This window comes from Megascapheus bottae, chromosome 12 (genome assembly GCF_031878675.1).
Source record: "Megascapheus bottae isolate mThoBot1 chromosome 12, mThoBot2.hap1, whole genome shotgun sequence".
In the NCBI taxonomy this organism is placed as follows: domain Eukaryota; kingdom Metazoa; phylum Chordata; class Mammalia; order Rodentia; family Geomyidae; genus Megascapheus; species Megascapheus bottae.
Genome location: NC_143520.1, coordinates 10,317,383 through 10,330,789, shown reverse-complemented (window position 1 = coordinate 10,330,789; position 13,407 = coordinate 10,317,383). Strand labels below are relative to the sequence as shown.

At 38.3% G+C, this 13,407-nt stretch overlaps 1 protein-coding gene across 2 annotated transcripts in view; it reads left to right on the top strand.

The window, feature by feature from the left end:
- The window catches only part of Rapgef4 (Rap guanine nucleotide exchange factor 4), a 303,371-nt gene that overhangs the window by 193,936 nt on the left and 96,028 nt on the right, over positions 1-13,407 (top strand). The window contains exons 7-8 of one of the 2 annotated variants that reach the window (XM_090342623.1): positions 10,138-10,191; positions 10,499-10,605. In XM_090342623.1, coding sequence (XP_090198749.1) covers positions 10,138-10,191; positions 10,499-10,605 — 161 coding nt within the window. The remainder of the gene's footprint in view (positions 1-10,137; positions 10,192-10,498; positions 10,606-13,407) is intronic. The other variant, XM_090342624.1, reaches the window with a different exon arrangement.

The following is a 13,407-nucleotide window of genomic DNA, read 5'->3' as shown; positions in this document are numbered from 1 at the left end:
CTATTAAAATAAAAGCCTAGGGCACTTAGGAGAGCATGCATTTAAATGTGAGAGAAATGTATTTGTGTTTTCCTGTTGGAAAGCTTTGTCTTAATTGATTAATTTGTTCCACATTAATATTTATGAGTCCTAATACAGAAACCAGTGACTATATTCATGGAGCCAAAGGTGAATCACTTTTCATCTGGAAAGAAATGTCCCATCCTAAGTTGCCTTCAAGGAGAGATTCTAAGTTTGTCAATAAGCATTCTAGAACACTAATCCATGACTGAGGATTTCTGTTTCTGAGAAAATAACCTCAAATATAAATGGATGATATATGGCCTAAACATATTAAGATTAGTGAATTGTTAAAGGCACAATGATAAGAAAACCCTTAAGTCATGCTGTATCATTTGATGGAATCTCTGGTTGGTGATTACAAAGAATTTAGAATAATGTGTGAAACTGATTACAGCTTAAAATTATATAAATATGGTAAAATACACAATTTTATCAGTGTATAATTATACTTCAGGCAAAAAGAAAACAATACCTAAACGTAGAAAAAAGAGATTCATGCTGGGTTTCAGTGGCTCATGTCTCTAATCCTAGCTACTTAGGAGGCTGAGCTCCTAGGGTCACAGTTCAAAGCCAGTCTGGGCAAGAAAGTTTGTGAGAGTCTTATTACCATTTAACTACCTAAAGCCAGAAATGGAGTTGTGGTTCAAGTGGTAGAGTACCAGCCTTGAGTGAAAAAGCTAAGGAGCAGTGCCCAGGCTCTGAGTTCAAGCCCTAGTACCCGAACTTGTAATCATATTTTGTTTTATTTTTATTTTATTTTTTGTCAGTTGTGGAGCTTGTACTCTGGGCCTGAGCACTGTCCCTGAGCTCTTCAGCTCAAGGCTACCACCCTATCCCTGGAGCCACAGCACCACTTCCAGTTTTCTAGTGGTTAATTGGAGATAAGAGCCTCACAGACTTTAGTGACTTGGCTGGCTTTGAACCACAATCCTCAGAGCTCAGCCTCCTAAGTAGCTAGGATTACAGGTGTGAGCCGCCGTGCCCTGCTTCATGTTTTGTTTTATGTGATCAGAAGATTTTACTTTCTAATAAATATGCATTTTTGTAATAAAAAGGTAAAAACCAGTAAGCAAATATTAGCCTTTACTGTAATTAATAATTGGACTTTCAAGTGTCTACTACTAGAAGCAGTAGCCCTATGACCCTGAGAACCCTACCTGTGGCTAGTAGTACAATGTTGATGGGCAAGAGATACATGAACAATGTTTATAATGCTGCTGTCAGAAAGAATGACATTGCCCCATTTGTTAGGAAATGGAAAGACTTAGAAAAGATCATATTAAGTGAAGTAAGTCAGACTCAAAGGAACTTAGGCTCGATGGTTTCCCTCATTTGTCAAAACCAGTAGAAACCCTGGGCTCTTCTAGCAGAGATTTGCAATAGAGCAAAACCTTGATACAGAAGGCCATAGACTAGGACGCTGAATGAAAGGATCTCTAGGATATAGAAACATAAGCCATATAATGAGTGATTGTTGTTCTTAATGTACTATGTTATCTCTCATCTCTTTTCCTGTCCCTTGGTTATCTCATATTGTTACAGTATCTCACTTTGTTATCTGATATATTGGATATATTTGTATTTGGTTATTTGAAATTGGATAGGGAATGGGACAAAACAAGATGAGGGGTGGGGGTGGGGGGGAGGGAAATGGGGATCAAGACATGTGAAAGGGTATCAATGTATGGGAATTAATGCACCATCTATCTGGCAAATATTATGTAATCCTTCTATTAATTACAATTAAAATTATATGAAAAAATAAAATAAAAAAATAATAGCATACATTGAAAAAAAGTATATGTGCTTACTGGTTTAAATCCACTGTAGATTTCTGTAACATCAAATATTAAATGTGTTCTATTTATTTCAAACTTAACACATTAGCTGAAATACATCACCTTGTGAAGTAAGCACATTCTTGTGAAGTATGCCTGTCATTTCAGGAGATAGAATTCCATAGGAAGACTGAAGTTTCAGGCTGACTTGGTCAAAGACATGAGATCCTACCTAAAAACAAAAGAAACACACACAAGAAAGGATGGGGCATGGCTTTACTAGGAGATCTCTTGCCTGGCAACGTCCTCCTGTATTCAGTGCCCAGAACCACCAAAACCAAGAAAGTATCAGTGAGAATTACTAAGACTTTTAACTGATTCTTTCTATTCCTGGAAACCTACATAGTTGCCAATAGACAACTACTTGTCACTCTCTTGAGTAAAATCATTTGGGTTTCTTAAGTGTTGAATCTGAGAAGAAGGTGACTTTTATTTTCAAAGAAAGACATGAATAAATAAAAATGTCACATGATCTTTCAGAAAACACACATGTTACCAAGTGTGCTAAATCACACAGCTATAAAAGATTTAATCCTATGTTGGCTTTGTTTATTGCTTTAATTTTTGTTGAGTTTGCATGCCCTTGAAGGTGTTATTTGTGTCTGAAGCAGATAATATATGACATTTGCAATCAGTATTCTTTTTTTCCCCCTAGTTATCAGGGCCTGGGCACTGTCCTGAAACTTCTTTTGCTCAAAGCTAGCACTTTACATCTTGAGCCACAGCACCACTTCTGGCTTTTTCTGTTCATGTGGTACTGAGGAATCGAACTCAGGGCTTCATGAATGCTAGGCAAGTACTTTACCACGAAGCCACATTCCCAGCCTTGCAATCAGTATTCTTGATGTTCCTAGAAATATTTAAGTGAAGGATGATTTCTGGAATGCCTGGTGGCCAGCTAGGCTTCCTCTCCAGCCAGGTGCCCACTTCCTGAGCATCACCCTTTGGGGAGCCTGGGAGTGGTCACATTTTTACGGGGTACTCTTCATGTATGCAAGCATCAGTGCTCTCCCTTTGCTCTTCCAACCACTCTCAAAGGAAAGTTCAGAGTGGTGGGTAGTTCCATGTCAGGCTGAGCTCCAGAATCATATGACTGGGGCCATTGTAGGAAATGTAAACACTTAGGACAGTTGTTGACTTTTGTGTACTGTGAGGGTTCAGGACATGCTTTCCTGGTTTTGTGTGTGTGTGTGTGTGTGTGTGTGTGTGTGTGTGTGTGTGTGTGTGTGTGAAGAGATAAAGTAAATTTCTTGTTCTAAACCAAGTTCAAATGTTTAACTTTTGATTGAAGTGTAGCATATGTAAAAAAAATACACCCTTCACTTAGATCTATCCATTTTCACAAAGGGACTTGTGTGAATGTGACTGAGACCCACATCCCCTAGAAGCCCACCTTGGGTTTCCATCTCGCCTCCATCCTGCCTTCTAAGAGAACAATATCTTTCCAGTGATCACCATTGGAGACATACTGCTGAATCCAGTGGGTCATTCAGCATTGCATCTGTAGCTTTAAAAACTTGTATATAAGCTGGCTGCCAATAGTTTGCACCTGTAATCCTAGCTACTCAGGAGACTGACATATGAGGATTGTGGTTCAAAGCCAGCCCAGGCAGGAAAATCCATGAGACTCCCATCTCCACTTAACTACCAAAAAGCCAGAAGCAGAAGTGTAGCTCAAGTGGTACAGCACTAGCCTTGAGCAAAAAACTAAAAAGTTCATGGATAGCACCTAGGTCCTGAGATTAAGCCTCAGGATCAATACAAAAACATTCAAAAAAACACAGAATGCAGCATGTGTGCAAATATAAATTCACACCCTATGTGCAAGTATAATATTTTTCATTCCACTCTGAGAATTAGAGTACTTTTCATGTACTTGGTTGTCACAGGGCTGCTGTGAATTGCATTGCTCTGAGCATCTCGGTACTGTCATTTGGTGGATGTCTCTACGCATTTCTGTTGGGCCTTTCTTCAGCAGTGATCTTGGGAGTCTTCTTGCCTGGGCTTAAGTTAGGATCTGTGTAATGACTTCGCAGTCTGTTGACCTCTGAAACAGAATGTTGAATGTATGTGTATCTTCCACTTTTATTAAATTCTCAAGAATGCCCAAAAGAACCATAAGTAATTATTCACACAGTTAAAACGACAACAAAAAATGGTCTTGTTTTTCTCGAGGGAAATGCAAGAAGTTGAATGGCAGAAGCCAATATTTTTCAGAAACCGTCTCCACTTGAAATCAGCATTTCTCATTTCTAATGCACAACAGCTCACCTCAGAACTGAAGTGGAGAGAAATATTATTTCTAGGAAGAAAGAGGCATGAGGAAAATAATTAATTAATTGCCATTATCGATAAAGTTGGCCTTTCCCTATCTAAGTATAAAGTTGTAGACTGGAATTTTAGATGTGGAAAAGAAGAAAAGTCTTTCCCTTCTTGTCATACCACTGCCAGGAAAAAACTCCTCAGAGATTTGCGCACATAACAGACAAATCAATATTTGATGAATACTTGTGTGCACAAGGCACCACAGGTTTGGTTTTAAGGAGGCCGTATGTTTAGCAAAGAAGCTATACATCTACGATTCTCCTAGCAGAGGATCACAATAGCTCAAAGGCTATGTACATATGGCCATATAGGATGAGGGTAAACAAAATGAACTCTAGGATATGGAAACAATAGCTTTATTTTTGTGTTTGTTGTTCTCAACCTACTGTGACTATATTTCTTTTCTCTCTCTGGCCCTTTCTAGGCCCACAATATCAATACTGTTTTAGGCCAAGAAAATTCAAATATGTCCTATGTGGCTGCTATTACATTTAGAATTTTGAGATGCTATACTTTAGCAGATATTTCTTGGGATCTCAAAAACATAAAATGCCAGAAAAATTAGATATACTTATTTTCAGGGTCCTCTCTCAGCATATTGCTTTCCCTTACATTTAAACTGTGCAAAGAAATTGTTGACACATTCTGTACAGATGTCCAAAGGATTTATGAAAGACTTACAACAAAATATGTTTGCAAAACTATACTTTTTTTAAAAATCGTGTAAGAAATAATACAACGCTTTCTTACTATAAATGATTAGAAGAATTTTGAAACATACCATGCAACTACCAAATCGCACACGGATGTACAAAGGATGAGATAGCTGATTTTCAGATCTGAAAAGATTGCCAAGACATTAGAACAGTTGTTTGGGGTTTTTGTTGTTGTTGTTTTGGGGTTTTTTGGAACTGGTACTTGAACTCATTGTCTTTGCTTAGAGGCAAGTGCTCTACCACTGGTGTCATAGTCCAGCCCTTTTTGGTTTCATCTTTTTTTGATCAAAATGTATCTCACTCTTCTTTATTCATAATTATTTACCTTGTTCTGAGGTCTTATTTGTGTGAAATTAATGCACCTACACCAATTTTTTAATTAGTGTTAGCAGGGAATATTTGTTCTCTGCCCCTTTACAGTTAGCCTGTTTCACCTTTGTATTTTCAAAATAAGTTTCAGTCTTTCTATTTGTGCATTTAGGCAAGTCACATTAAAAGTGATTATTAATATAATTCAATTAAAATATGATGAATTTGCAATGCATTTTTCTTTGTTCCTTTCTTTCCCTCCTTTTCTGCCATGTTTGGTTTTGAGAATATTATATGATTTGATTTTTATCTCTTAGCATACCTAATATAATTCCATGTAGTATCAACTGTCCAATTTTGACTTTAAAATTTTAATTGAATTTTAATTTAATAAGTGAGTTTGTAACACTAACTTATATGCTAGAATCAATATAAAAGTTGTCACTTAGACTAATTGCAAATAAGAGAAATAAGACTATTTTGCTGTGTTTATTGTTTCTTTGATGGTCTTACTTTCTTTATGGGTTTCTGACCTGACACTTTTTCTTCTTCCTGAAGCATTTCTTTTAACATTTTTAGCAGAGCAAAGCTACTAGTGATTACTTCCCTTAGTTTTTGTTTTTGTCTGAGAAAGTTCATGCTTCTCCTTCACATTTTTTAATTGTGCTCAATGTGTATACTAAAATTTACCATGTATATTTTCTAAGTGTGCAGTACTGTAATTCTTCTCTTTTGAATTATTTTTGCTGGGTATACAATTAAGGTTAACGTTAGTGAAGTGGTTTTCTTTTCTTTTTCTTCCATTTGTCTGTGTGTGTCTGTGTGTGTCTTTGTGTGTGTGTCTGTGGGTGTGTCTGTGTACATGTGCATATGCATTGCTGTTGGGGGCTTGAAATTGAATTGTTTCTTAGGGGTTAGCCTTTCACATTACAAGGGCAGAAGTGAAAATTCTCAAGCTCTTTATTTGTCACCTCTTAAACTGGACATCTGGAAGCCCATTTGGAACAAGAAAGACTTGGGAGGGGAGGTAGAAAAATAAAATGGAAGCAAAAGAAAAAAACCCTGTAGATTTTTTCCCATTATTTCATAAATGGAAAAACTCAGGTAGTTTTTTCAGAGTAATGAAATCACCTCTGAGTCTGACTTGGGTTCTCAATTTCATTTCATCTGGTCAGTCCAGAGTGATTACACAGTAATGGTTATAAGAATAAGACAGACATAGCTGGGCATGGTGGCTTGAGCCTGTAATCCTAGCTACTCAGGAGGATGAGATTTGAGGATTGTGGTTCAAAGCCAACCTGAGCACTAAAGTCCATGAGACTCTTATCTCCAATTAACCACCAGAAGATAGAAAGTGGCCCTGTGGCTCAAGGGGTAGGTTGGTAGCCTTGAGCTGAAGAGCTCAGGGACAATGCCCAGTCTCAGAGTTCAAGTCCCATAACCAATTTAAAAAAATGATGAGACAGACATTTCTAGGACTTACTTGTATAATCTCAAAACAAGGGAAAAATGACTCCTAAAAGAATACCATTTTCATTATAAATAAGTGAATGAATAAATGAATCTCTCCCTAGAGATTTCCTCATCAGAAATAAAGAGGTTTGAAATCCATAGTGCTCTAGTATTTATTTGTGGACCAGATGGTCTTACTCAAGACTAAACCCACTGAAAATGAGTTCATCTTGCCCAGCAAGATCAAGAGCTCATTTAGACCAGGCACTTCGCCTGTCCAGCTCCCTTGCTTCAGCCTCAGGCTGTGATGTTTTTTATTCCAAAGGCCTTCATGAAATCCTGTGTCTCATTGGATGTGGGATCCATGACTTTTCATTATGCTGGGTTGCAAGGGTCTGCCATGAGCGTCATGTTCCCAATCTAGCCTGTTATTCTTGTCTCTTGGCTTAAGATGTTGGGCCTTGCAGAAGGCTTCTGTGAGCAAATACTTGAGTAAAAAGAATTATCCCCCTTTCAAAAGGGTCTGAATATGGTTTTTCATGAGGCCTATTACAGGGCTTTATGCCTCATTATAATCTACCAGGGAGTTATTGTGTACCTTGTAATGGAGGCTAAATTCCTATTTTTTTATCACCTGATTAGTATTTTTGAATTGGTTCTGGTGCCAAAAGGAGCATAGTCCCTTATTCTCTTTCCTTTTCAGTGGTAATATAAACATAATAAAAAGCAGTAGAAAGAGCATCCCCTCTCCAGAAACAAACAAAAACCAATTACAGTCAATCCTGGGGGAAGTCTTCAGGGGAGACAGCCAAGAAAAGCAAAAAGAAAGCAGTATGCCTTTGCCTTTGTCTGTCTCCCTGCTTAGCATTTAGGATCACATTTTCACAGACGGGTTTGATTCTTTCATGCCCAGGTAGGAAGGAAGAATTTTTATCAACGTATGATTGATGTGTTGAAATGTATTAAATTTAATCAGAGAGGGCTGCATTCCTTCCCGGGCTCTTTGTGATCCGTGCATTCTGGCAATAGCTCTAAATGGAAGGCAGCTCTAGGAAACCAACCAGTCACTAATGAAGCCCTTGCTCTAAGTAGCCCGTCTACCTTTCTTACCTACAGCCAACAGGAACAGGCCTGAATGCCTTGAAATAGCAAGCAGGCAAGCTGGCTAGGGTACCACGTGATCAGCTAATGCTGACTTGTATTTCTCCCATTGGTGATGTATTTTTTTTAAATCAGGACTAAAGAGAAAACATCAATTTATTTTCACTATAAAACTCTTCTGTTTTAAAAAAAAGTGAGTGATATTGTAAAGTATAATAATCTCATGGTTCATTTTATGTCATCACTATAGTCGATTACCCCAAATTGAATGCTCTGAAAGAATAGATGTTAATAACCTTCTCAGAATTTCATTTAAAAGGCTGGCATAGGTCTCCCTGCATCAAAAAATCAAGGGGTTGTGCTCCTTCTAGATACTCGGGGGAGAATATGTTTGCTTATTTATTCATTTAACTAAAGGTTGTCTACATTCCTTGGCTCAGGATGTTTTCTCTGGTTCCCATTCTTCTGCCTTCCTTACTCATCTCTTAACACCCTTATGATTACACTGAATCCACCTAGGAAGGTTAAAACTCCCTATTTTATTCTTAAGCATACCAACAGTGTCTATTTTCCACCTACAGGTTCTGGGGTCAGGACATGAATGTCATTAGAGGGCCATTATAGTATGTGTTTGGTAGAGGCTACTGCCTACTGGAATCTTATAAGAAGTAAATTGTCATCTTACCTTCAGAAGTGGCATAAACAGTATTATATTATATATATATTTTATTGTAATTAATAAAAGGGTTACATGATGTTTGCCAGATAGAAGGTGCATTAATTCACATACATTGATACCCTTTCACATGTCTTGGTACCCATTACCCTCCCCCCACCCACCACCCACTGCCCGTATTGGTTTTCCCCCCTTCCCTATCAAGTTTCAGATAACCAAATACAAATAAATTCAATATATCAGATAACAAAGTGAGATACTGTAACAATATGTGATACCCAAGGGACAGCAAAGGAGATGAGGGATAACATAGTACATTAAGGACAACAATCATTCGTTATATGGCTTTTGTTTCAATATCCTGGAGGTCCTTTCAATTAGCTTCATACTATATGGCCTTATGTATCAAGGTTTTGCCCTTGCAGATCTCTGCTAGTAGAGCCCAAGGTTTCTACTGATTATGACAAATGAGGGAAACCATTGAGCCTAAGTTCCTTTGAGTCTGGCTTACTTCACTTAATATTATTTTTTCTAAGTCTTTCCATTTCCTAACACAGTATTATATTGACTGGTTTTCTTCTCCATTTGTAAATGTCATTAGTAGATAATTCAGAGAAAGCAAAAGAGTCTGGGTAGGACTAAGGAGCTCAGTTGTATAGCTAAGTAGCAAGAATTTCCCCTAGACTCAGATTTATCACTCCATCTAAAGAATATGGCTAATAATAACTGCTCAGATTTGACATATATATATATATATATATATATATATGTCTTTGCCAAAGAAAGCACAGTGTCAACTTCAGTGGTTCTAGATACTTGAGTGCATAGAACCTCTGATAAGCTACATTTGAAAGTTAAAACTTTTCTGAACCAGTCGCTCAGGCCTGTAATGCTAGCTACCCAGGGAGCTGATATCTGAGGATCACAGTTTGAAACCAGCCTGGGCAGGAAATTCCATGAGACTCTTACCTCTCATAAACTACAGAAGAAAAAAAAAAACTCTGTAAGTAGAACTGTGGCTCAAGTGGTAGAGTGCTTCCCTTGAGCAAGGAAAACTCAGGGTCAGGGCCCAGGCTCTAAGTTCAAACCCTTGAACTAGTATATATGTCCTCCCTCTCTCTCTCTCTCTCTCTCTCTCTCTCTCTCTCTCTCTCTCTCTCTCTCTCTCTCTCTCTCTCTCTCTCTCTCTCTCTCTCCTCCCTCTCTCCTAAAACTAAAAATTGCAGAAAAAGACTCCTCAATACCAAGTGAGGAAGAGATAGTTCATTTCCATCTCAAGACAATCTATATTCCCACAATCTGAGACAGGTCATTTTAATCTGTTTTGTTTACCTTGCTTTGCTTTTCCACTGCTCTGATATTTGCTGTGCTTTGAGTAGACATTTATTCCCTTCTCATTAAGCCTACAAACATCTAATCATTCCTATCTTTTTTTCATTTTTAATAATTTATATTTAAATGCTGGCAAACTGAATACTCTAATTTTGCCCTTTGAATGCATACGCATTCAAGTTCTTTAAGCAGCTTTTCTCTCTTGTTTTTTAATTCTATTTTGAGTTTTATAAAAATTGATATTTCTTATTATCCCCTCAACCCATAATTTTCTTTACTGAACTTTTTGTTTAATTTTCTTTTGCCTTAACATTTTATTTTTCAGACACCTCTCATTGAACCTCACGTTCCTCTTCGTCCAGCTAACACCATTACCAAGGTAATGGGATGTAGGTGGGTTGATGAGCCCTCCAAGTTTGCTTCTTAAGTACCACTGGAGGTGGTCCAGATGTCATGAGAACACATCGAGACACCTCTGCTCCATTTTCTAGAGACAATAAATATTCAGTGCATATCAGTTCTCACCATAAAACAGTGACATGTCACACAAGTGAACAATGTAAATATGTATGAGTGATTTATGTTTTTCTAGCCAGACTCAGATTAGAAAGTGATGTAAGAACTCATCAATTTTTTTTCTTTCTTTCTTCTTATTTCTCTTCCCTTTCTTTTACCTGAAAATCCAGGTCCCCTCAGAGAAGATCCTCAGAGCTGGAAAAATCTTACGAAATGCCATTCTTTCTCGAGCACCTCACATGATAAGAGACAGAAAATACCACCTAAAAACATACAGGTATGTGTGCTACAGCTAATGGCTGTGACCCTTAAGATTCCTAAGTGGTAAGCTTCAAATAAACATGCTTCCACCTTCTAGGTTCCAAGTGTGATTGTGAGTGAGTGTGAGTGTGTGTGAGTGTGGTGTGCACTCGTGGCTTGTCTTCTTGCTTAGCTTTTTCACTTAATTTTGATAGTCTACCACTTGAACCAAATCTTTCCTTCTTTCTTTTTTGGTGGCTAGTTGGGTTATTTGGAGATGAACCCAGCCCAGACTTTCCACACTGGTTTTGGATCATGATGTGCAGATCTCAGCCTCTTCTGTAGCTAGGATTATGAGCCAACAGCATCTAACTGATTCTGTCTGTGTGATCCTGAGTATTTAGTTATTCTTAATTTACTAAGAAGTTAACCCTGGCCTAATTTACTTGGACATTGGTTTAATTGTAATGAACAGTGAGAAGAAGGGTTTTACATTTCTGTTACTGGCACTTTTAAGAAAGCTTTTATATCCAGCCAACATTTACTGAGATTTATTCATGCTTGAACCATTGCTGCAGACCCTTTCTGTAGTTATCAGCAACATAGCCCCTGTTATGGGGCTTATTTTCTAAGGAAAAGGTCACTCTAGTATTTAGATAATAAGATGTAGAACCTTATCATATCTACAGTCAGATAGACTAAGGATTCCTCACTGTAGCTGAGACTGATGTTAAGAAATGCCAAGAGACAAAGAAGACAGGTTGGGTGCTAGTAATTCACATCTATAATCCTAACTGTTCAGGAGGCTAAGACCTGAAGATCACAATTTGAAGCCAGCCCAGGCAGGAAAGCCTCCAATCAGCTACCAAAGAAAAGGTCACAAGTAGAGCTATGGTTCAAATGGTAAAAACGATACAATGCTATCATTGAGCAAAAATGCTCAGGGACAATGCCCAGACGCCCAGACCCTGAGTTTCAGGCCCTGGGACCAGTATCCTCTCTCTGTCTCTCTCTCTCTCTCTCTCTGTCTCTCTCTCTCTCTCTCTCTCTCTCTCTCTCTCTCTGTCTCTCTCTCTTTCTGTCTCTCTCTGTCTCTCTGTCTCTCTCTCTGTCTCTCTGTCTCTCTGTCTCTCTCTCTCTCTCTCTCTCACACACACACACACACACACACACACACACACACACACACCTATAGAAGAAAAGAAAGAAGGAAAACAGACTGGTTAGTTGAACCTTTTGAAATGACTTAACAGTGGTGAAGTAAAATTTGGGCCTACTTTTTGGCTAATTGGGTTATTTGGAGACGAACCCAGCCCAGACTTTTGATTTTATCAGTTCAAGGAATATTAAGACCAAGAATGGTCAAAGCACTGCATACAGCTTCACTCTCTCTTTCTAAACCCATGGTCTAGACCCAGATCTCAATCATCAATCATTTAGTCTACTATTCACCTTACCATGAATGAAACCCATGAACCATATATAAGAACAGTGAAAAGCTATAATAAAAACAAAAGTTACCATGGCTGTGTATCTTTCTAGGGAGAACCAACTATGATGAAGCTTAAGAAAGAATTCCCTCTTCATCACCTTAGGGTAGATCTCTCTGCACCTCAACATCCAGGCTCTGTCAAGGACAGAGATGGGAAGGTATCACACCTCCTTCCTGTGTGGACCACTGTTTCCACAGGCCGCACAAAGGAAATTCTCTTCTGCTTGCATTGATGAAAATGTCACAAATCTCAAGTCTAACTTTGTGACATTCAGGCCTCTTCTTGATTGACTTAGGAAATGAGATGTGACTGGAGAAATACTAGACCTTGGATAATGACACATTTCTCTTAGGAGACACACTTATTATTTTCCAGCCTGTAAGTTGATTCTTTTTAAAATTTGTGGCTGCTACAGTCACAATTTTATTTAATTTTTTATTTATATTTTTTGTGTTGGTCATGGGGCTTGATCTCAGGGCCTGTGTGCTGTCTCTGAGACTTTTTACTCAAGACTAGCATGCTCCCACTTCAGCCATTTCTGATTTTTAGTGGGTAAGTGGTGAAAAGAGGCTCACGGAGTTTCTTGTCGAGGCTGGCTTTGAAATCAGTTCCTCAGATCTCTGCCTCCCAAGAAGTTAGGATTAGCAGTGTGAGTCACTGGTGCCCGGCTCTGCTATTATTTTAAAGAAAGGTTTAAACATATTACATGTCACATGTCCTTAGGTTTAACCTCTTTAACTTATTAAGGGGATGTAAAAATCAGGCTAATGGACCTTTTCTTTTCAAAGATTTTTTTTTCCCTTAATTTGAGATGTGATTATGTTTTCCCAAGGACTGACTTGCATTAGGGAAATTCATTAAATCTGTCATGATTGGTGACACAAAATGGAAACTAGAAGTCAGAAACCACAATCTCCTTCTTAGTCCAGAGCAGTATGAATTTTAAGACCCTGAAATGTAGGTGTTATGTCTGTTCCACACCCTATGACACAAATTAATGATCTGTTGGTCATGATGAATGGGGGTGGGGGACTCCACTGGAGTTTTACTTCCTTGTCCCAGACTGTTATTTCCCAGCTCCACCCTCTCCATCCAGCTCCTCTGCTCATGATATTTGTAGGGAGGGTACCGGCGGGGGGGCAGAGCCTGTCGCAGGGCAGTGTCATCCTAGCACTCACTATGCTGGATGTTTGCTGTCAGATCTAAAGTGAGACTACCCAGCAATCTACCAGCCACATATAACCCATTGATAACTGTCTAGTTATAAGAAAAACGCTTTCACTATCTGATATTTTTGGATTGGAATGAATAAGAAGGTGCTTCTTTGACCTTTAAAGCTCTAAAAT